This window comes from Hyla sarda, chromosome 8 (genome assembly GCF_029499605.1).
Source record: "Hyla sarda isolate aHylSar1 chromosome 8, aHylSar1.hap1, whole genome shotgun sequence".
Lineage (NCBI taxonomy): Eukaryota > Metazoa > Chordata > Amphibia > Anura > Hylidae > Hyla > Hyla sarda.
Genome location: NC_079196.1, coordinates 216194718 through 216219424, shown reverse-complemented (window position 1 = coordinate 216219424; position 24707 = coordinate 216194718). Strand labels below are relative to the sequence as shown.

General features: G+C 45.7%; 2 protein-coding genes across 4 annotated transcripts in view; one reads left to right on the top strand and one right to left on the bottom strand.

Moving 5' to 3' along the window:
- The window catches only part of SHMT1 (serine hydroxymethyltransferase 1), a 54322-nt gene that overhangs the window by 4774 nt on the left and 24841 nt on the right, over nt 1-24707 (bottom strand). The window contains exons 1-9 of one of the 3 annotated variants that reach the window (XM_056535563.1): nt 13325-13389; nt 10618-10730; nt 8229-8374; nt 4924-5039; nt 4297-4457; nt 3821-3902; nt 3262-3474; nt 3079-3195; nt 2847-2969 (exon numbers count right to left, since the gene is read on the bottom strand). In XM_056535563.1, the coding sequence (XP_056391538.1) occupies nt 2847-2969; nt 3079-3195; nt 3262-3474; nt 3821-3902; nt 4297-4457; nt 4924-5039; nt 8229-8374; nt 10618-10716 (1057 nt within the window). In that variant the 5' untranslated portion in view covers nt 10717-10730; nt 13325-13389. Of the gene's footprint in view, nt 1-2846; nt 2970-3078; nt 3196-3261; nt 3475-3820; nt 3903-4296; nt 4458-4923; nt 5040-8228; nt 8375-10617; nt 10731-10825; nt 10998-13324; nt 13390-24707 lie in introns of those variants that run through there. The other 2 variants (XM_056535562.1, XM_056535564.1) reach the window with 2 other exon arrangements.
- SLC5A10 (solute carrier family 5 member 10) overlaps nt 5586-24707 on the top strand; it is a 293441-nt gene continuing 274319 nt past the window's right edge. The window contains exon 1 of the mRNA XM_056535553.1: nt 5586-5606. The gene's annotated coding sequence lies outside the window, so the exon portion shown is untranslated. The remainder of the gene's footprint in view (nt 5607-24707) is intronic.

Sequence of the window (24707 nt, the reverse complement as noted above, 5' to 3'; positions counted from 1 at the left end):
TTCAGCGGCAGTTAGCTTCCAACCCTTATGTCCACACCTTCTTGCAGGGCATGGCTCTGCCATACCGGTCTCCCACCCCTCCTTGGGATCTCAACCTGGTGCTTGGCTCCTTGAGGGAGGCATCTTTCAAACCTCTCTGGGACGCTTCTCTTAGGGTTCTTTCTTGAAAGGTCACTTTCCTCATTGCCATTACCTCCATTAGGAGGGTCTCAGAGCTGGCTGCTCTCTCTTTTTGCTCTCCCCTCTTGGTCCTTCATCAGGACAAGGTTGCCTTTTGGCCACCTCCCTCCTTCTTGCCCAAGGTGGTTTCCTCCTTTCACATGAACGAGGAGATCATTCTCCCTTCATTTTGTCCGGCCCCATCCAACTCTAAGGAGGGTTCCCTCCATTGTCTGGATGTGGTTCGAGCTGTCCGGATCTATCTTTCCGTCACTTCGGAGGGTCATCGCAAGGGTCTACCGGCTTCCAAGGCGACCATCTCACGGTGGATCCGTTCCGCCATCTTGGAATCGTTTCGGCGTAAAAGGGAAGTTCCCACCTTTTCGGGTCACTGCGCATTCCAATCGTTCCGTTGGGGCATCTTGGGCGCTACACCATAGGGTTTTGGCCTTACAAGTCTGCAAGGCGGCCACCTGGTTGCCTTTGCATACTTTCACCAAGTTCTACAAAGGTGCACACTTTTGCGTCTGCGGACGCCGGTTTGGGTCACAAGGTATTGCAGGTGGCAGTGGCTCAGTCTTCTGCATGATTCTGTTTTTGGTATTTTTCAAACCCCGGGGACTGCTTTGGTACGTCCCACGGTCTCCGGGTCCCCCAATGGAGATGACTGAGAAAAGTTGATTTTTTATGCTTACCGTAAAATCTCTCTCTCTGAGGATCCATTGGGAGACACAACACCCACCCAAGGGGTTGTGTTGGTTCTTTTTGTCTGGTTCCCTAGTGTCAGCAAGATATACCCACAGTCTGTGTCCCCCAATGGATCCTCCGAGAAAGATTTTACAGTAAGCATAAAAAAAAAAAAAAAAACTTTTTCTGTTAACCATGTTTCAGAGGAAACACTTGCAGTAATCATTTCTTTTCATTAAAAAGGCTTTATAGGCAAGGAGATTGCAGCTTGTAAGATCACCCTAAATCAGGGGTCTCAAACTTCCGGCCCGCAGGCCATTTGCCGCCCGCAGAACGTAATTTTGCGGCCTGGGCGCCGAGCAGGTGATTTCTTCAGGAATTTAGCCCTGCTTCGGGCAAGCAGCACTAAATGCCTGAAGACTTCACCCGAGTCGGCACACACTGCTACTGTACCTATATCTCCCTGCTGCAGCTTATAACGAGCCTTCCTGGAGGGATGCGTGCGATTGGCGACATCATCACATCCGCAGCGCAGGACACAGAGATGCTGATGTCCTGCGCACTGCATGTGATGACGCACACACCCCTGTAAAGAAGACTCTTTATAGGCTGCAGCAGGGAAATGTAAGTACTTTAGCTGTGAAACTTAACTTGCCTAATTACTTGCCTAATAAGGGAGGACCTGCTTATCACCAGGGGCTAACCTATCTTCTTAGGGGGCATCATTGTTTAAATAGGAGCCCTACCTGCCGGGGGTAATATCTATCTGGGAGCCTGTACACCGATTGGGAACCCCTACCTGATCATCAGGTAGTGCTCCCCAGTAGGTAGACAGGCCCCCAAATAGATATTACCCCCATCAGTGATGGGGGATCATATCTATCTGGGGCTTCTATACCTACTTGGGAGCCCTACCAGATGGGGGTCCATATCTATATGGGAGCCTGTCTGGGGGCAAGATGGCATTATATGTGAGGGGTGCATGTGGCTCAGCCTCACCCAGCCTCTACCTCCAGTGGCCCCCAGATAATTTGCGTTTGAGACTTCTGCCCTAAATCAACCATTTAGAAGATCATCAGGAACTTGAAGCAGAGATGTTCATTTGCTGTGAAAAAGGCTTCAGGACACCCAAGGAAGTCCAGCAAGTGACAGTAACAGCTCCTGAACCACATTCAGCGGCAGAATCTTTATATAGCTATAAACTTTTACTTGACGGGCTATTGCTGCATTTTTTTAAATACTGTAGGGGCCTACTACCAGCATCCCAGAGATTATGTGACAACAATAACAAACAGAGGCTGTTGCTGCCCCTACTCCATACACCAGTGTATCCCAACCAAGGTGCTTCCAGCTGTTGTAAAACTACAATTCTCAGTTGTAGTTTTGCAACAGCTGGTGGCACCCTGGTTCGGAAACACTGCCATACACTGTGCATGTAAAAACAGCAAAAATATAAAAAGGAGGTGAAAACTGCTTCTATCTTCTCTCCAGATTTCCTTACAGCTTCTGGTCACCTGACACTCGGTTGCCTGATAACTGAGGAAGAGATTATATATATTTTATATTGCTTTGTACATGAAGGACGGTCCTTATAGGAGACTGTGGATAAGTGTCTGGCTAGGAGGTCAAGCCGCTGATACTCTAGGGATATTGAGAATGTGACCCACGAAGCTCATGCCTGAATGCAGTGGCAGTGTGCATACTTGTCCTCCTCTCCATTCATTGTTTATGAGGGTGCAAAAGAGAACTGGCAATGAATGGATCAGGAGTCATATACGCACACTGAGGAAGATTTATCAAAACCTGTCCAGAGGAAAAGTTGCCCAGTTTCCCATAGCAACCAATCAGATTGCTTCTTTAATTTTGCAGAGGTCTTGTTAAAAATGAAAGAAGTGATCTGATTGGTTGCTATGGGCAACTTTTCCTCTGGACAGGTTTTGATAGATCTCCCCCACTGCCACTCCTTTGCATAAACCTAAAATGTAACATAGGTTTCTTACCAGTAACAATGTGATAACCGAATTCTTCCAATGCACTCGACAACGCCCGGCAATTGGAGACTACCTGTGTCTGGTACAACTTGAACTCTGGGCTCATGGCTTGTTTTAGCGCTACAGCAATACCTGTAAGAAATCACAAGGACCCTGTCAAAGACTGATGTGGGTCCTTAATCCAGTGACTATGCCATGAAGGTTATCTGATGTACACTCCTATGATGGGGCTGTGTCATACCTGCTATAGCGTGATTATGAGGTCCACCTTGGAGGCCAGGAAACACAGCCTGATTGATAAGACTCTCATAGTTGTACAAAATGTCCTTTCCAGTCTTTGGATCCACGCTGCGGACTCCTGAAGAAGAGACCACGTCAGTTCAGCACTTAGGAGTTCACGCCACCCCAAGGCAACACAACTCACCCTTCCGATAGAAGATAATGCCGGCACGGCAGCCACGCAGAGTCTTGTGAGTTGTAGTGGTGACAATATCACAGTGTTCAAAAGGAGAAGGCACCACACCGGCTGCCACCAGCCCACTAATGTGCGCCATGTCGGCCATCAGGATAGCGTTGTTTTCATTAGCAATAGCCCTCATCCGGCCATAGTCCAAATTTCGGGAGTAGCAGCTGACACCTTACAGAAAAAGAAACAAACTGTTTTGTTTTTTAAAACATAACTTTTATAAATCTTTGTAACCATGCTAGCAAAACATTTGAAAAGGAATCATCTAAATAAATGATCAAAGCAACAATAACATGGAGTTTCCAGCGAGACAGGTCCTGTTAAAAATCTTGCTTTATTAGAAATTCATTAAACAGGACCTGTCTCACTGGAAACTCCATGTTGTTGTTGCTTCAAATTGTGGACTCCGCTTCAGGCCACTGGTGCAGAACAGATATCCCTTAGGAGGTCAGAGCTGGTTTCCTTGAACCTGTGTGAATTGTGTTACTAAATACATGATGGTAGTTTTAGTACTCACCGGCAATTATTAGTTTGGGATGAAACAAGCGGGCGTTTTCTTCTAGTCTATCGTAGTCTATATAACCAGTGTCTGGGTTCACCTACACACAAAAAGGTACAATGCATAAACCAACTCATCATTGGACATAGAGGTTTTCTACTCATCACAATTCACTCCTCATTAATATAAGTAGAGAGGTCACTGCCTCCCACAAGATGCAAAGTGATTGTAAATACTCTGTTCTGCTGGGGAGACATGATCCTTAAATTGTCTGTTTTGAGTTGTTCCTTTTCCCTGCTCTCTGATGTACATGTCTGGAGGATTTCTGAACACACACAATATATAGATAGATATTAGACTATTGGCCATTGTCAGGTGAATGGAGACTATGGATAGATTTGATGTACACATACCTCCAGTGGACCCTGCACATGCAGTGTGAAACTTCCTTACATTAGTAAGCCATGAAGTGACTGGTTGCAGTGACTGCTCACCTTGTATGGCATGGATTCAAAAAAGATGGACGTTGCAGAGATTTTCTTCTTGTCGGTCATGAAGCCATGGGTAAGGTGTCCACCATCTGGCAGGTCCAGTCCCATGATCCTTCCATGAGGTTCCACCAGGGCAGTGTAAACGGCAAAATTAGCAGGGGAACCTGTAATAAAAAAAAAAAATAAAAAAAAGTTTTAGTTTCAAAGCTCAAGATGAAATCCACAGCTGTGAAATTTGTGGCAGAAAAAGTCTGCTGTATCTGGACTTACTGTAAGGCTAGGGATTCATGGCGACATTGGCCATGCAACATTACACTGTGAATTCACTTTCGTTGGCTGCAATGCTGCAGCAAACATGACAATCTTCCAGTTGAAGTGCTCTTAGCTTGAATTGGTCATCACTTTCATGCTGCCTAAACCACAAGTCATCAAGGATGATTCTCAGCCACGCCACCAGCCTTGACGGATAGATCTGTCCTAGTTTAGGTGCAGGGAGAGACCTATTAATCAAGGCCAGCTAGGAAGGCAGAAGTAAACCAGGGACCACCCCAGTGGCTTGTGATTCAGGCAGCAAAAAGGTTCTTTAAAGCAAAAAAATGACTGAAAAACGGTCTTTTCATGGAGTCTGACCTGAATACGGCTGCACATTTACTCCCCATTTCTGGGGGTCCAAACTGTACGTCTCTAGCGCTCTCTTCTGACACAGCCTCTCCAACTCATCCACGTGCTCTGTGCCGCCATAGTACCTGTCAGGTGACATACAGGGCAGAACGTTAAAATCAACATATTGGCATCCTAAAGGCAGATAGAGTGGAGGGATACATCTGCAGGATCACAATACAGATTGTTGTGATTGCAGTCTGTTGGACACATAGGCCTATCTAGGTGCTGTATACACAAAAATCATACAATATTTGGAAATCAAGACTTATAAATTAGGGTGCGTTACTTTTTTATTTAGCTAAACTGGAGAAATTGTATGGCATAAAAACTTTCTCTGTAAAATTGTTTGGTATAGAATAATAAAAATCATTATAATAAATATATACTGTATGAACTCCTTAAATGGGTACTCCCGTGGAAAACTTTTATTTTATTTTTTTAAATCAACTGGTGCCAGAAAGTTTAACAGATTTGTAAATCACTTCTATTAAAAAAATCTTAATCCTTCCAGTACTTTTTAGGGGCTGTATACTAAAGAGAAATCCAAAAAAAAAAAAAGAAATGCATTTTCTCTTTCACAGGTCTTCAAAAATGAAAGAAGCAATCTGATTGGTTGCTATGGGCAACTGCACCGCTCTTCCTCTACACAGGTTTTGATAAATCTCCCCCATAATTTTTACTTTTCCATCCACAGTCCCATATGAGGGCTTGTTTTTTGTGCAATCAATTGTGCTTTTTAATAAAACTTAATTTTACCGTAAAATGAACGGTGTAGCCAAATTTAAGAAGTCAATGTAAAATATAAAAAAAATAAAAAGAGCAATTTTGCAACTTTTGGGTGGTTTCATTTTTATGCTGTACCCTTTACAGTAAAACTGTCATGTTATCTTTATTCTGTGGGTCAATACGATTAAAATGATACCTATCTTTATATGCTTTTTTATTATTGAACTACTTTTTAAAAAACTCAAACTTTTTTAAACAAAATTAGTATGTTTAAAATTGCCCTATTCCTTTCCTATTTTTCGTATAGAGGGCTGTATGAGGGCTCATTATTTGTGCCGTGATCAGTAGTTTTTATCGGTATCACTTTACATGTGACTTTTTGATTACTTTTTATTTTTATCTGGGATGTGATGTGACCGAATATGCGCAAGTTTGAATTTTTTTTATTTTTTTTAATTATATCTACGCCTTTCACCGTATGAGATAATTAATGTAATATTTTAGTAGATTTCCTATTTTTGCACAAGGTGATACCATATGTGTTGATTTTTTGTTCCTTATAAATTTTTTTTTTTGTAAAATCTGAAATGGGCTTAGTCACTTTTATTAACCCCTTAAGGACCACGGGTTTTTCCGTTTTTTGCACTTTCGTTTTTTCCTCTTCACCTTTTAAAAATCATAACCCTTTCAATTTTGCACCTAAAAATCCATATGATCCATATTTTGCACAACCAATTCTACTTTGCAGTGACATCAGTAATTTTAACCTAAAATGTACGGCGAAACGAAAAGAAAAAAAATAATTTTGCGACGAAATTGAAGAAAAAAAAACCGCCATCTTGTAACTTTTGGGAGATTCCGTTTCTACGCAGTAAATTTTTCGATAAAAATGACACCTTATCTTTATTTTGTAGGTCCATACAATTAAAATTATATCCTACTTATATAGGTTTGATTTTGTCGTACTTCTGGAAAAAAAAAGCATAACTACATGCAGGAAAATGTATACGTTTAAAATTGTCATCTTCTGACCCCTATAACTTATTTTTCTGCGTATGGGGCGGTATCATTTTTTTGCACCGTGATCTGAACTTTTTATTGATACCATTTTTGTACTGATCTGACTTTTTGATTGCTTTTTATTCAAAAAGTTTCCAAAATACGCTATTTTGGACTTTTTTTGCACGTACGCCATTGACCCTGCAGTTTAATTAATGATATTTTTTTATAGTTGGAACATTTACGCACGCAGCGATACCACATATATTTAGATTTATTTTTATTTACATGGTTTTTTTTATGGGAAAAGGGGGTGATTTTGACTTTTATTAGGGAAAGGGTTAAAATAATATTTATTCTTTTATTATTTATTTATTTTTTAAACACACTTTTTTTTTTTTTTTTTACACTTTTTTTTGCAATGTTATAGCCCCCATAGGGGGCTATAACATTGCCAGCACTGTTCACTGCAAAGCCATAGCTTTGCATTGATCAGTGTTATTGGCAGTCGATTGCTCAAGCCTGAATCTCAGGCTTAGAGCAATCAATCGCCGATCGGACGCGCCGGAGGAAGGCGAGTGACCCTCCGCTCACATTTTCACTGCGGTGGTCCCGATCAGCCCCACTGAGCAGCCAGGAAGCTTTTACTTTAGTTTTAGACGCGGCGGTCAACTTTGAACGCTGCGTCTAAAGGGTTAATAGCACGCGGCACCGTGATCACTGCTGTGCTCTATTAGCCCCGGGTCCCAGCTTCAGTTACAAGCCGGGTCCGACCCGAAATGACGCAGGGTCACCGCGTGACCCCGCGGTATATCGCGGGAGCCGGCCACGGACGTAAATATACGTCCGTGGTAGTTAAGGGGTTAAGACTTTTTCTCTCCCCCCCCCCCCACACACAGGGGACTATTTATTGCAGTCTTTTGCTTGCATTTACTGTTCAGCGCTGTGCATAGGCATAGTATTGGTCAGTGTTATCAGTGATCTACTTCTCTGGTCTTCTAGAGGACAGACCAGAGAAGACCATTGATGCAGGTGGCTGGGAACAGGTGAATGAAACTCCGGCAGCCATCTTGATTCCCCCCCGAGCCCTGCAGATACTTCAGATGCCGTGATAGGCATTGATCACGGCATCTGAGGTATAGCAGCCGGGGCTCAGATTCTATGTAACGAGGGCTGCTCCTGCACTCGCTTCATAGCCCCTCTGTAAATGTACAGCATTGCATGCAGTTACTCGCTGCAGCACGGTACATTTACTGTGTGTGTCCTTATATGGTTTCAACATAATATATATTAGTTTCTTTTAAAGAGGTCGTGCAGGATTAGAAAAACATAGCTGCTTTCTTCCAAAAACCGTTCCACATTCGTCCTCAGGCTGTGTATTACGACTTAATTTAACGGAACGGAGCTGCCATACCACACACAAAGAGTGGCTTTGTTTCTGTAAGAAAGCAGCTGTGTTTTTCTAAACCTGGACAACCCCATTTATTCGTAATAAAAAGAGCAATAGTGAGATCATCATACACTATGCACAGGCGCCGCCCCCTCACCTCTGTCCCGGGTAACCCTCGGAATACTTATTGTTTAAACATGAGCCAAGAGCCTGCAAAACCGCACAGCTGGCAAAGTTCTCCGAGGCTATGAGCTCCAGGCCGTAGCGCTGACGGTGCTTCTCCTTACGGATAATCTCATACACCTGTTGTAAAGAAAAAAAAACTAAATTATTCTGTACAAAAAAATACAGGAAAAACAACAACTAATCCATGAAATGTCAGAGCACAGCACAGTTTAAGATATTGTACTACCCCCATTGATTAAAAGGGTCCCACATGACTCTACTGCCTAAGGGTCCAGAACAAAGATTTGGATCTGGCCCTGCAGAAAACAACTGTTAAAAAGTGTCTCTGTCATTTGCAAAAACTTTTGACATGTAAAAAAATTTTCATCAGTCGGGGGTCTGGGTGTTAAGACACCCCCCCCCCCCCCATCTCTAGAACAAGCCAGGCTGAGACACTTTACTCCCTGGCTTGCTGCAGGGTACAGGCTTCATAGACTTACAATGGAGCCCATCTCCTACAGAGACAAAAATGGCCACTGGCTGTAGTGATTTGTACTCAATCCCGACCCATCAAAACTTTTGACAAGCTGAAAGTTTATTTTACTTTATTTTTTCAAATGACAGGGACACTTTAAACATCTGATAGTTCACACCCGTGTTTCCCAACAAGGCTCTATAAGGAAAAGGTCACTTGGTAAAAAGTGCAGGATGTGATCCGCAATCATTCACAGAGCTCTAGTGGCAGGAGCTGGAACTGCAGGTTACAACATTATAAGTCCGTGTTTCACAACCATGGTGCCTCCAGCTGTTGAAAATTACAACTCCCATCATGCCCGGACAGCCAAAGGCTGTCCGGGCATGCTGGGAGTTGTAATTTGCAACAGCTTTGTTTCACACTGGTTGGAAAACACCAGTCCACACAAAGACAGACCAATATTCGATTAGAAGGAATGTACCCGATACTCTGGCATTTAGGGTTAATAAGACGCCCCCAGTGGCAGCTTCCACATTGTCTGGGGCACTCAAAATGGGCACAAAATGATGGCACAATGCAGCCCTAAGTGATCCACCTTAAAGGATGGGGTGAACATATTTATGCAGAATTATGAACAAGTCCAAATCATTGAGATTTATTTTTTTATTATTTCAGCTCATTAATTGGACTGAAGATTCCGGATTATAGGACTTCTTATCAGAAGTAGTGGTAAATTCTCTACCTTGGGTGTACGTCAGCAAAATACAACTCCCCGCAGCAGCTCCGCTGTTTTATCAGTAGTCAGGGAGACGACATCTAGCTTCCATTCCCACTAGGGATGTCCTAATACTGAACAATTTCACGAGTACTCTTGCAAATGTCTCTAATACCCGTTCCAATACTGATATCTGCAGAGCAGGTATATGGAGTGATGGCAGGGGGTTCCCTACCTTCCTAGCTTCTGGGGGCTTCTCTACTCTCTAAGAGGGGATTCTCTACCCATCTTCTGGAGGCATCTTCCTAGTAAGGGGAATTCCCTACCTATCTTCTAATGACTTCTACCTATTAGAGTCCCTACCTATCTTCTGGGGGCTTTTAAAGGGTACCTTTCATAAAAAAAAAAAAAACTTTTGATATACTATAGATTAATGTATGCAGACTAACTTTCCAATAGCATGTTATTAAAAAATATGCTAATTTTCCACTTTGAAAAAATGACCACTAGGGGTCTCCCTACCAGTCTTTTTTTTATTTTTTTTATTTTTTTTTTATTATAAATTTCAGACTTATGCTGGAGTCCTAAATCACAGACTGCAGCCAGGACACAGACAAACTCAGCACTGCTCCCTGCCAGGGAGTTTGTCTGTGTCCCGGCTGCAGTCTGAGACTTAGGACTCCAGCATGAGTCTGAAATCTATCAAAAAGGACTGGAAGGGAGACACCTAGTGGTCATTTTTTCAAAGTGGAAAATTAAATAGAAAGAAGCATAACATGCTATTGGAAAGTTATTCTGCATACATTAATCTATAATATATCAAAAGTTTTTTTTGATGAAAGATACCCTTTAACAATTAGGGGGAATTCCCTATCTACTGGGGGATTCTACCTAATAGGAAAGAGGGGGGATCCCTAGCTACCTACTTGCTGGGAGCTTCTAGGGGGATTCCCTATCTAACTACCAGGGGCATATCTTAATTATGAGTGTCAGTGAGGGCCTCATGTTCGACTGCTGTCCCATGATTTAAAAATAAATAAATAAAAATGGGATCAGTAATATGTATCAGCATAACGCATTTCTATGACAATCAGGGTACAGGCAGAGCTGGGTGACCACTTCAATGGCCACTGAATTAGTGGTCATCAGCCAAGAACTGTTAGTCGATGCAGAGAAACCAAGATATCTTACCTCTGGATCGTTTGTTTCTAGAGGCTCCAGTACCATCTGGTTATGAGATGCCCATAGATCAGTGTGCGCGCCATTGATCATAGTGGAGTCTGCCATCATCAGATCCTGCACCCCTAAAACAAAGAAAACTTTGAGCATTTAAATTCATATTTTAAGACCTCTAGTTGCTGTCAATGAATGGTTACAGTCTTGTTTACCCTGTACAGACCTAGCCAGTTGTATCCAGTCTTTGATACATTCTCAATCTGAATACACTGATACATTGTAGCCAACTGCAGGACAGGTGGGAAGTTTGTTCTTCTCATAAACCAGTGTCCTCTAACTACAACTACCATGGACTTCCGATTCTGTTGGCGCTGCTGCATAACTCTTACGCTAAGCTCCCGACCGGGATAAAGGGATCAGTGCTGCTGCGGGACATGATAATAGCTAGGAAGGAGGTGCAGAAGGTTTTCGGCCTCCCGTTTCTCCTGTCCAAACAGGTTCTCTTGCTTGACCACCCAGAATTCCCGTAGGGTAGATCCTCTTCTTGGTTGCGTTTGTGGATTGTCAAAGGGGTGGGGATGGTGGGGCGACAGACGCATGGCGAAAACCGTAGATGGCTTTTGCTGGGGGGGGAAATGCTTCTCAAATTTGAACTTCCCCTCTCCCATACGCTTTATGCCAACCAGGTCCACGCCTTCTGCTCCTCCAGACTCATAGATCTATCTAGAGAAGCCCCATCCCACACCCTAGATGACACTGTAGGTAGTGACCCCATGAGGGTATCGATTTCAGACCAATATTTAGCTTTTTGTAACTGTTTTTTAAAGCTTGATCCCAAGAAGTTGTTTTGCACATGGGAAAGGTGACAACTGTAAGATATAGTAGATTTATAAATGCCTCTACCTTCTGGCTACACACAAGACTGCTTAATGTTCACTGACAGCAAGCAGATATGGTTTTACAGTGCAGGTGGAAGCTTGTGTTCGGTGTAAGTACCCACAGCAATACCCAACGCTCAGGGCACTGACCTCTGCAATATCCTCAGGGCAATAAAACTCAAGACACCAGCAATGGAGGCAGAAAACAAGGCTCGCCTCACCGCGCAGACAGTGCACACAGCCCGAAAACAAGATTTACATATTAACTTTTCAAGGGCAGCAGAAAGCTGGGAACGATGTGGACCCGAGGCTAGTCAGGTGCCAAAGGTCTGCATGAGACACAACAGGGTTAACACTGTACATGCTGGAGGGACTGGATATGACCCCCACTGTCAAGTTCTAAGTACGGCCATAGGTACTATAACTGCCCTGACAGATCCCACCAGGATGGTGACGGTAGAAAGTGTACGGGCAGCACTACAATACCCAGCCCTACCATAACAACCTGACAACCCGTGTCCCTAAGGAGACAACCTCCCTCCCCCCAGATCCCAGAATAGACCACTCCCCCTGACAACCCATGTCCAAAAATAGACCACTCCCCCTGATAACCCATATCCAAGAGGAGACCTCCTCCCCCTGACAACCCGTGTCCAAGAGGAGACCCCCTCCCCCTGGCAACACATGTCCCAGAGAAGTAGGCACCTCCTTTCCCCTGACACCCCATGTCCAAGAAGAGTCCCCCCCCCCAAACAACCCATATTTCAGAAAAGTTCCCTCATCATTGATATCCCATGTTCCAGAGAAGGAGACCCCCTCCCCTTGGACAACTATGTATAAGAATAGACCCCCTCCCCCTTACAACCAGGTCCCAAAGAAAACTCCTCCCCATGACAACCCATGTCCAAGAATAGACCCCCACCCCCTGTCCCAGAGGAGACCCCTCCCTCTTGACGCCCCCTGTCCCAGAGGAGACCCCTCCCTCTTGACGCCCCCTGTCCCAGAGGAGACCCCTCCCTCTTGACGCCCCCTGCCCCAGAGGAGACCCCTCCCTCTTGACGCCCCCTGCCCCAGAGGAGACCCCTCCCTCTTGACGCCCCCTGCCCCAGAGGAGACCCCTCCCTCTTGACGCCCCCTGCCCCAGAGGAGACCCCTCCCTCTTGACGCCCCCTGCCCCAGAGGAGACCCCTCCCTCTTGACGCCCCCTGCCCCAGAGGAGACCCCTCCCTCTTCACGCCCCCTGCCCCAGAGGAGACCCCTCCCTCTTCACGCCCCCTGCCCCAGAGGAGACCCCTCCCTCTTCACGCCCCCTGCCCCAGGAGACCCCTCCCTCTTCACGCCCCCTGCCCCAGGAGACCCCTCCCTCTTCACGCCCCCTGCCCCAGGAGACCCCTCCCTCTTCACGCCCCTGCCCCAGGAGACCCCTCCCTCTTCACGCCCCTGCCCCAGGAGACCCCTCCCTCTTCACGCCCCTGCCCCAGGAGACCCCTCCCTCTTCACGCCCCTGCCCCAGGAGACCCCTCCCTCTTCACGCCCCTGCCCCAGGAGACCCCTCCCTCTTCACGCCCCTGCCCCAGAGGAGACCCCTCCCTCTTCACGCCCCTGCCCCAGAGGAGACCCCTCCCTCTTCACGCCCCCTGTCCCAGAGGAGACCCCTCCCTCTTGACACCCCCTGTCCAAGGAGACCCCTCCTTCTTGACACCCCGTCCCAGAGGAGACCCCTCCCTCTTCACGCACCATGTCTCAAGACAAAGAAGTCCCTGACCACTATAATCCCAGACTACATGCACCGGCTCGGCTGTATATCACCCCGGACAGTCCGCTCTCCTCCCCCGGTCACTCACTGTTCCTCCGCAGCAGCTTGTAGTCAGCTCCCGACCCCGCCGTGTTCTTTTCTACACTGTAGAGCCGGCACCCCGCCCGCCAATCACAGCGGACACTGACCAGCCAATCATCAAGAGGTGCACTGAGCGGGGCCACCAATCACTGACGAGCACTGCACCGCGCCAGCCAATGACAGCGCAGCAGACTTCCCGCGGGAGGACCGGCGTGCTGCCAAATTCTGACAGGAAAGATTCACAAAGGAGTCTGAGAACCGCATGTGACCGTGTGTACAGGGGCCAAGGAGAGGGCAGACATCACATGCTTCATCCACAGCCCCTATACAGCGGCTCATACTGATATAATAAGGAGAAAACTGCATCAGAAAGTGCCCAACCTGTTGCTTTACCTGTTGTTGCAAAACTACAAATCCCATCATGCATTTGGTCACACTGTGAATTTCAAGATGATGGGTTCACATCACGTTTTTGCCATACTGTTTTCAATCAGGCTGGGTTCACATCACGTTTTTCCCAATACGGGGCCGCATTCGGCTGGGGGGAGCTAAAACGGTGGTCCCGTATCCCTGCCGTATGCGGCCCATATGTAATTCATTTCAATGAGCCGACCGTGCGGTTTTCTACCGAACCTAAAACCGTGGTTGACTACGGTTTTAGCTCTGGTAGAAAACCGCATACGGGGAAAAATTAGCCAACCGGTTCACTCCGGTCGGCTCATCGAAACGAATTACATATGGGCCGCGTACGACAGGAATACGGGAGCGCCCGGTTTTAGCTCCCCCCCAGCCGTATGCGGCCCCGTATTGGGAAAAACGTGATATGAACCCAGCCTCAGTTTTTCTAAAGAAAACCGTATGGCAAAAAAACGGATGGAACCATATGGGAAAAAGTAAACCGTATGCGTTTTTAAACCGTATACTGTAAGTGCATAAAGTTCCGTCCGTTTTTATTAAAAAAAAAAAAAAAAAAAAAACCTTTTTGAACATTTTGTCCATTTTTAATAGGAGGGGTGTTGGGTGGGGACTTTAGGATACATATGCACATGTGCAAAGTAAAAACCGTACACAGTTTCCCGTATGGTACTGTATACATGTGTGTTTCCCATTGACGTCCATGTTAAAAAAAAAATATGCGGTTGCAGTACGGTTTTTAAACCGGAGTCGAAATCGTGGTTGACCACGATTTTGTCTCCAGTTTAAAAACCGTACTGCAACCGCATACGTTTTTTTCAAAAAAGGTATGGTTTAAAAAAAAAAAAAAAAAAAACGGACGGAACTGTATGCACTTTTAAAAACAGTATACGGTTTAAAAACGCATACAGTTTACTTTTTCCCATACTGTTCCATCAGTTTTCTTTAGAAAAACTGATTGAAAACAGTATGGCAAAAACGTGATGTGAACCCAGCCTTATGGGAGTCAATAAGGCAGTATTTCCCAACCAGGGTGCCTCCTGCTGTTGCAAAACTACAACTCCCAGCATGCCCGGACAGCCGTTGGCTGTCCGGACATGCTGGGAGTTGTAGTTTTGCAACAGCTGGAGGCACCCTGGTTGGGAAACACTGCAGTAAGGAAATATCAAGCGCCAAATAAACAAGGGGGAGATTTATCAAAACCTGTGCAGAGGAAAAGCTGCTGAGTTGCCCATAGCAACCAATCAAATTGCTGCTTTCATTTTGCAGAGGCCTTGCTAAAAATGAAAGTAGCGATCTGATTGGTTGCTATGGGCAACTCAGCAACGTTTCCTCTGGACAGGTTATGATAAATCTCCCCCAAGGTGTTTTTTCCTTTGGCGTTTTTCTACGGAATTCTGAGAACACAGAAATTCTGCCACAATTCTGGCTGAATTCTGCGATTCTGTTCAGCAAGCTTGGCTGATCGTAATTTCTGCAGGATTGTGTAAATTCTGTTGTGTGAACATACCCTCAGGCCGCGGTCGCAAGGCAGAAAATCTGCGTGAATTTTCCGCACGGAATTCCGTGTGAAGTTATTGCCCATTAACTTTAATGGAATTTCGCACTGTCATTCACACAGCTCCCAAACTCTCTTTTTTTCCACAGTCACCCACAGACCCTCGTCCGGGATACTACTACACCCATCATGGAACAGATTAGTTTCCATGATGGCAGTACAGTGACCCCCCCCCCCGACCTACGATGGCCCCGACATATGATCATTTCAACATGTGATGGCCTCTCAGAGGCAGCATCAACATACGATGCTTTTGTATGTCGGGGCCATCGCATAAATGGCTATCCGGCAGCGCAGACTGCTTCAGCTGACACCGGATAGCCGTTTACGGTGCGCCGTGTGGTCCGGTGATGGTCTCCTACCTGTCCTCGGGGCTCCGGAGCGTCTTCTTCGGGATCCCCTCCATCGCCGGCGCTCTCCATCGTCGTCATCACGTCGCCGCGCACGCCGTCCCGTCATGCAATAGGAGCGGCGTGCTTAGTCACGTGATGACGGCGACGTGAGAGCGACAATCACGGGCAGCAGAGACGTTCCGGAGCGGCGGAGACATCACAGGGATGCAGCCACAGCGATAGAGCGCAACATCCAGGGCAGCGGTGACGGTCAGATGTTACCGGCACTGAAACTCCTTTTTCCGTGTCCGCACAAAGAATGAGCACATTCATTCTTTGTGTGGATTCCGCACCGAATACATAACAGTCTATTGAGAAGGCGCATTCTGTGCAGTCCTAGCTCTGGCAGATTCTGCAGGCGCCTGCACTGTATGGAATGTCCGCACAAAATTAAATGTTAATAAAAAAAAATTAAATGTAAATTAAAATATTTTTTGCCATTATTATGAGTTGTAGTTTTTAACGGTGCCACTTTTGTGTAGTTCTGACTTTGTGATAAAAAAAAATGTGTGGATGTAATGTGACCAAAAATCTGCAATTTTGGAATTTTGAGTTTTTTTTTTTTTTTTTTTTTTTTTTTTTGCATCTACACCATCGACTGTGCAGGATCAGAAATGTAATAATTTAAAGGGGTACTCCAGCGCTTAGACATCTTCTCCCCTATCCAAAGGATAGGGGATAAGATGCCTGATGGCGGAGGTCCCGCCGCTGTGGACCCCCGTGATCTTGCACGCCCCATCCCATAGGCTTGCATTGAGGGGGGCGGAGCGTGACGTCACATGGGGCGGAGCCTTGACGTCACAACACTCCGGCACCATGATCGACAGTAATCAGACCCGGAGCGTACATGCTCCAGGGACTTATTTTAACGGGGCGCTGCATGCAAGATCACGGGGGTCCCCAGTGGCGGGACCCCCGCGATCAGGCATCTTATCCCCTATCCTTTGGATAGGGGAGAAGATGTCTAAGCTCCGGAGTACCCCTTTAATAGTTAGGACAATTATGCAAGCAGTGATGGTTTACATAGATCAATGTAATGCTATTGCATTACATTGATTTATGCTATCGGAGCTCGATTTCTAAAGCCTTTAAGGGGGTATTCCAGCTTTATACATCTTATCCCCTATCCAAAGGATAGGGGATAAGATGTATGATTGCAGGAGTCCCACCGCTGGGGACCCCTGCAAACTCTGTGCAGCCCCCGCCATTCTGTGCCAGGCGCTGCCTCCGAGATGGGGACGTCACGGCCATGCCCCCTATTGACCTCACGCCACACCCCTCCATTCAGCCGGGGGTTGCACCGAGATCGCTGGGGGGTCCCCAGTGGCGGGACCCCTGCGATCATACATCTTATCCTGTCCTTTGGATATGGGATAAGAAGATGTATGAAGCCAGAATACCCCTTTAACAATCGTCAAACCAGAGAAGACGGAGGCTAAGGTAAGGCTCCGGCTTCCCCAGCAACCCATGGGCACCCTGATGTCCATCTTTACCGGCAGATGTCTGCTGCTGATAGCAGTGGGCATTTGCCAGTTATGACGCAGAACCGAATCGCGGGCCCTCGCCATTATACCCTCACTTGACCCATGACATACCGGTACGTCAAGGGCCAGGAAGGGGTTAATCAGTCACAAATAATTAACAAGTAAGTTAAAAAACCATACAGGGGAACACACAAAGAGGAAAAAGTACATGTAAAACACACGGGGATACTGGAGGGAAAGTCCTGACACTGGTAATGGCACACTGTATGTCTAAGAATAAATAACGCTACAGGGAGATAGAGGTGAAAAGGATAAAAGACACATAAGACATGTAAACATATAGTCAAAGGATGTGAAAAAGTGCTGTAGTGTGAAGAGGTAGATTACTACAAAGGGTTATGTAGCTCCATAGTAAAAATGACACAGAAGCCAACAAGAATAGAACTTGAGATGTAAAGTGCAATAGTGCAGCAAGGCAGTGAGATAAACGGTATAAACCCAATGCCCTCAAAAGAATAAAATAAACAGATAAAAGAGTGTAGAAACAGATACATACAATGGTAAGGACTCCAGGACCCCAGCTCCACACCAGAACTCCAACGCGTTTCGCCAGGAGAGGCTTTTTCCAGGAGTGGTCCTGACCGCTGTATGTATCTGTTGTCACACTCTTTTATCTGTTTATTTTATTCTTTTGGGGGAATTGGGTTTATACCGTTTATCTCACTGCCTTGCTGCACTATTGCACTTTACATCTCAAGTTCTATTCTTGTTGGCTTCTGTGTCATTTTTACATAGCCCTTTAGAGTAATCTACCTCTTGACACTGCAGCACTTTTTCACATACTTTGACTATACAGCGGTCCCTCAACATACGATGGTAATCCCTTCCAAACGGACCATTGTTAGTTGAAACCATCGCATGTTGAGGGATCCGTGCAATGTAAAGTATAGAACAGTGGTCTACAACCTGCGGACCTCCAGATGTTGCAAAACTACAACACCCAGCATGCCCGGACAGCCGTTGGCTGTCCGGGCATGTTGGGTGTTGTAGTTTTTCAACATCTGGAGGTCTGCAGGTTGAAGACCACTGGTATAGGAGGTTATACTCACCTGTCCCCGCTGCTCCAGACCGTCACTGCTCGTCACCGCTGCCCTGGATGTCGCCTTCCATCACTGTTGCTGCGTCCCCGAGGTGTCCCCGATGCTCCGGCGAGGCCTCTGCTTCCCCGGCATCCTCGCTCTCCGTCGCCGCCATCACGTCGCTACGCACGCCGCTCCTATTGGATGACGGGACGGCGTGCGCAGCGACGTGATGACGACGATGGAGAGCGCCGACGATGCAGGGGATCCCAAAGAGGACGCGCCGGAGCCCCGAGGACAGGTAAGTGATCGTCAGCGGACCACACGGGGCACTGTAAACGGCTATCCGGTGGCAGCTGAAGCAGTCTGCGCTGCCGGATAGCCGTTTATGCGATGGCCCCGACATACAAAAGCATCGTATGTTGATGCTGCCTTCAACATGCGATGGCCTCTGAGAGTGATCGTATGCTGAAATGATCGTAGGTCGGGGCCATCGTAGGTCGGGGGTCACTGTATGTTTACATGTCTTATGTGTCTTTTATCCTTTTCACCTCTATCTCCCTGTAGCGTTATTTATTCTCAGACATACAGTGTACCATTACCAGTGTCAGGACTTTCCCCCCAGTATCCCCGTGTGTTTTATATGGACTTTCTTCTCTTTGTGTGTTCTCCTGTATGTTTTTTTTTTTACTTTTGATAGGCCAATAAAGATTTGCTAAATCATTTTCATTACAACTTGTGTGTGGAAGTTTTTTTCCGTACGGTTGCACGTATATAGGTGTATATATATATATATTGTATTGTTACAAACACCTCCACCATAACTGTATTTGGAGTCGACTTTGGGGAAGGGCTATATAGGTTCATTTTATGGTAAAATAAATGGTGTTATTCCAAAGTAAAAATGGACAAACAATAAAACGATATCTCATATAGCCCTGTTGATGGAAGAATAAAAGTTATGGTTTTTAGAAGAAAATGGAAATTAGCTGGATCCTTAAAGGGGTATTCCCAACTCAGCTTGTTATAACAAGCTGATTGGTGGGGGTCCGGCCACTGGGACCCCTGCTAATCCTGAGAATGGGCACATAATTGTCCCCATAATGAACAGAGCGCACTGCACCTGCACAGCCACTGCTCCACTTATTCTCTATGCAGCCAATAAAGGTTTTTGAGTAGAGATAGAGAATATTAAGCCAAGATGGGAATACCTCTTTAGGGTCTGTTAACATGGGCGGATTTCATGCATATTTTTTTGCAGAAAATCCGCTGTAGATTTTGTTACCATTGACTTCAAAGGAGTCAATAGAAAATCTGCAATAGTGTCAGATTTGTGGATTTTCAGCTGACCCATTGAAGTCAATGGTAGTAAAATCTGCACGCAATCCGCTTGATATAGGTCCTAGCAGTCGGACGCCCACCAGTCACTCAGTACAGTTATCCCTCAACTTACAATGGCCTCAACATACAATAGTTTCAACATACAATGGTCTTTTCTGAACCATTGTAATTTGAAACCAGATTCAACATACAATGTACAGACAGTCCAGTCTGTGAAACGTGTCAATGTCCGGAAGAACTCCTGTATTACTGAGGTGCATGCACTGACTGGTGTCTGGTAGCGCCCCCTACAGTACAGGGAGGTGTTACATGTTCTGTACTCTTTACCTGTATTACTGAAGTGTATGCACTGACTGGTGTCTGGTAGCGCCTCCTCCAGTACAGGGAGGTATTGCATGTTCTGTACTACTCTTTACCTGTATTACTGAAGTGTATGCACTGACTGGTGTCTGGTAGCGCCCCCTACAGTACAGGGAGGTATTACATGTTCTGTACTCTTTACCTGTATTACTGAAGTGCATGCACTGACTGGTGTCTGGTAGCGCCCCTTACAGTACAGAGAGGTATAACATGTTCTGTACTCTTTACCTGTATTACTGAGGTGCATGCACTGACTGGTGGTTGGTAGTGCCCCCTACAGTACAGGGAGGTATTACATGTTCTGTACTCTTTACCTGTATTACTGAAGTGCATGCACTGACTGGTGTCTGGTAGCGCCCCCTACAGTACAGAGAGGCATAACATGTCTGTACTCTTTACCTGTATTACTGAAGTGCATGCACTGACTGGTGTCTGGTAGCGCCTCCTACAGTACAGGGATGTATTACATGTTCTGTACTCTTTACCTGTATTACTGAAGTGCATGCACTGACTGGTGTCTGGTAGCGCCTCCTACAGTACAGGGAGGTATTACATGTTCTGTACTCTTTACCTGTACCAGGGTTAGCTGCTCCTATGGACACCAGGTGAGGGCGGCTCCATGTTACTTTTTTAGGACACTGTGTGTTCTGTACAGGACCGTGAAGAAGCTTCTCTCCTCTACATAGACAGTGATTACAGCTCCCAGCAGATCTTTATTACTTTTATATGTAAGGATTTGCTTTATCTATATTAGTTATCTACTTATTTTTCTTTAATCCTCACTTTTTCCTATTTTTTATGACATTTTGGGGCTTCAGAACCAATTACCAGGTTTCCATAGAGTTATGGTCTCAACATACAATGGTCGTCCTGGAACCAACTAATATTGTAACTTAAATGGGCACTGTCACCAAACTTTTGATGTGTTGTAGTATTTATGTACTACAACATATCTCTAATATACATTCATTATTTTTTTTCCCATTAAAAAAGTTTAATTTACATTTAAAAACTGGCCACTAGGGGTCTCCCTGCTAGTGGCCGGATGCAGCCTGGCGTGACGTCGCGCTTGAATTCGGACCGATGATGGCCGGGCATCGGTCCGAATTCAGTCAGGCTGTGCTCGCTCCCTGCCTGTCAATCAGACAGGTGGGAGCGAGCGCTTTGAATGAAGAGGATGCACACAGGCTCCCTGGCCTCGCACGCCGGCCTCGACTCCCGGTGAGAGGCAAAATTTTATGCGCAGCTGCTGCGCTAGGACTGTTGGACTTCATTCTTTTGTGGGTGGGTGGGGGGAGGAGGGGGTGTTGCGCGGCGGGGCTCGGGGGAGAGGGATGTGAACGGCAGGGCTTGGGGGAGCGGGATGTGCACGGCGGGGCTCGGGGAGCGGGATGTGCACGGCGGGGCTTGGGGAGCGGGATGTTCACGGCGGGGCTCGGGGGAGCGGGATGTGCACGGCGGGGCTCGGGGGAGCGGGATGTGCACGGCGTGGCTCGGGGGAGCGGGATGTGCACGGCGGGGCTCGGGGGAGTGGGATGTGCACGGCGGGGCTCGGGGGAGCAGGATGTGCATGGCGGGGCTCGAGGGAGTGGGATGTGCACGGCGGGGCTCGGGGGAGTGGGATGTGCACGGCGGGGCTCGGGGGAGCAGGATGTGCATGGCGGGGCTCGAGGGAGTGGGATGTGCACGGCGGGGCTCGGGGGAGCAGGATGTGCACGGCGGGGCTCGAGGGAGTGGGATGTGCACGGCGGGGCTCGGGGGAGTGGGATGTGCACGGCGGGGCTCGGGGGAGCGGGATGTGTATAGGTGAACTAAGGGCAGAAGTCTGCCTGGTAGTGAGCACACTACCAGGCAGACAAAAGGCATTTTTTATATGTAAAAAAATAAATAAATTAAGGCAGTGAGGGGGTTAGGGATAAATGGGCAATAGGCAGGGACAGGGAAAAAAAAAGGATGGTGGGAGCTGTATACTAACAACGTCATCATAATGGCAGGATTGGTGCACCCGTAGATAAGTATATAGGGTTGTTATACCAGTAAATTGACAGTAGAGGGCACTCTTACCATTTCCATTTTTTTTGCAATGAATTAAAGGAGTTCTGTAGTGAAAGATAACTCCAAAGGATAGGGGATAAGTTATAGATCGCGGGAATCCGACCGCTAGGACCCCCGCGATCTCCTGAACTCCCCCGGCAGTCTATTCCATAGAGATAAATGGAGGGGGCGTGTTGGCCGCGGCCTCCTGCGGGGGTCGGAACGGCCACTTCCGGCAGACTGCCAGGGCCCCGTTCAGGAGATTGCGGGGGATCCCATTGGTCGGACCCCCCGCGATCTATAACCTATGAGTAATTTTTCACTGCACTACTCCTTTAAGTAAGGTTATGTACACAGTGAAAATTTGCTCGTTGGATTTGTGCTATTTAAAATCATCTGGATTTTCGCTTATGCAAATTGCAGCAAACAAAAGCGCCGTCCCACTGACCAATGTCACGCCAAAGTGTGAACCTAGCCTAAATGTCATAAAATCCACAAAAATTCTCCAAAGTGAACAGAAGACTTGTTAAGGTCAACAACTCCAGTTTTTTCTTTGCAATGGAAAATTCTCAGTACATAAGTAATATATTCTTATTGTTATTATTATCATTATTATTTTAACTTTTACTAAAATCGATTTACATGCCTGAAAAACTTCATGTGTTTCTATACCTTAACCATCCAGCAGGTGGCAGAGCAGGCTACAATTTTCTTTGTACATCTGTTTTTTTTTTTTTTTTTATTTTATTGTGTTATGCCGGTGTTTTCCAAACAGTTGCCCTTATTTACTAAGAGTGGAGGTTTCTTTGTGGGTTTTGACCTCTTAAGGACGCAGGGTGTACCTGTACGCCCTGCATCTGGTCCGGTCTATAACGCGGGGTCACCGTGTCATAGAAATCGGTCCAGGCGGCTAATGAAAGCCGGGACCCTAGGCTAATAGCGCGCGGCACCGATCGTTGTGCCATGTGCTATTAACCCTTTCATGCGGCGTTCAAAGCTGATCGCTGCGTCTAAAGTAACAAAAATACACTCCCGACAGCTCAGTCGGGCTGATTGGGACCATCACGGTGAAATCCCGATGTCCCGATCAGCTAGAACGCGAGCGGAGGGTCCGTCACCTGCCTCCAGCGCGTCCAATTGGCAATTGACTCCAAGCCTGAAATCCACTGATCATTGCCATGTTAATGCATGGCAGTGATTTGTGTAGAGGATCAGTGTGTGCAGTGTTATAGTCCCATATGGGGGCTATAACAATGCAGAAAAAAAGTGTGAAAAAAAAGTTAATAAAGATAATTTAACCCCTTCCCTAATAAAAGTAAGAATCACCCCCTTTTCCCATTTAAAAATAAAAAATAAAAAAACTGTAAAAAAAAAATAAACATATGTGGTATCGCCGCATGCGGAAATGTCCGAACTATAAAAATTTAACTGCATGGTCAATGGTGTACGCGCAAAAAAATTTCAAAGTCCAAAATAGCGTATTTTTGGTCACTTTTTATATCATGAATTAAATGAAGTGATCAAAAAGTCAGAAAAATACTTAAAGTTATAGGAGTCAAAAGATGCCAATTTTAAACGTATACATTTTCCTGCATGTAGTTGTGATTTTTTCCAGAAGTGCGACAAAATCAAACCTATATAAGTAGGGTATCATTTTAACCGTATGGACCTACAGAATAAAGTGATGGTGTAATTTTACCGAAAAATGCACTGCGTATAAACGGAAGCCCCCAAAAGATACAAAATGGCGTTTTTTTTTTTCAATTTTGTCTCACAATGATTTTTTTTCCCGTTTCACCGTAGATTTTTGGGTAAAATGACTGATGTCATTACAAAGTAGAATTGGTGGCGCAAAAAATAAGCCATCATATGGATTTTTAGGTGCAAAATTGAAAGGGTTATGATTTTTTAAAGGTAGGGAGGAAAAAACGAAAGAGCAAAAATGGAAAAACCCCTGGTCCTTAAGGGGTTAAAGGGGTATTCCAGGAAAAAACTTTTTTGTTTAGATCAACTGGCTCCAGAAAGTGAAACAGATTTGTAAATGACTTCTTTTAAAAAAAATCTTAATTCTTCCATTAATTATCAGCTGCTGAAGTTGAGTTGTTCTTATCTGTCTGGAAACAGTGCTCTCTGCTGACATCTCAGCTTGTCTCAGGAACTGCACAGAGTAGAAGATGTTTGCTATGGGAATTTGCTTCTACTCTGGACAGATCCCGAGACAGGTGTCATCAGAGAGCACTTAGATAGAAAAGAACAACTCAACTTCAGCAGCTCATAAGTACTGAAAGTATTACGATTTTTTAATAGAAGTAATTGACAAATCTGTTTAACTTTCCTGAGCCAGTTGATATATATAAAAAAAAGTTTTTTCCTGGATAACCCCTTTAAGGGGTTAATCCCCTACAATTTTTTCCCTGGTATTTACTAAGGTTTCCTTACATTTTCCACTTTGCCTACATTTAGCATTTTTTACACATGTTCTGATCTGTAGGGTTTTCCTGTGGAAACCTTAGTAAATATGTTGTTGTTTTATATATATATATATATATATATATATATATATATATATATATATTTGCTGACAAAGCTTCATTCAGGGATAATATCTGTGATTCATGATAAACAAGGTGTAACCCAAACAGGGATGGGAGAGGTCAGACAGTGATTATATAAATGTCCTTTATATAAAGGTCGCAGTAAGACGCACATACACTACCCATTATGGACA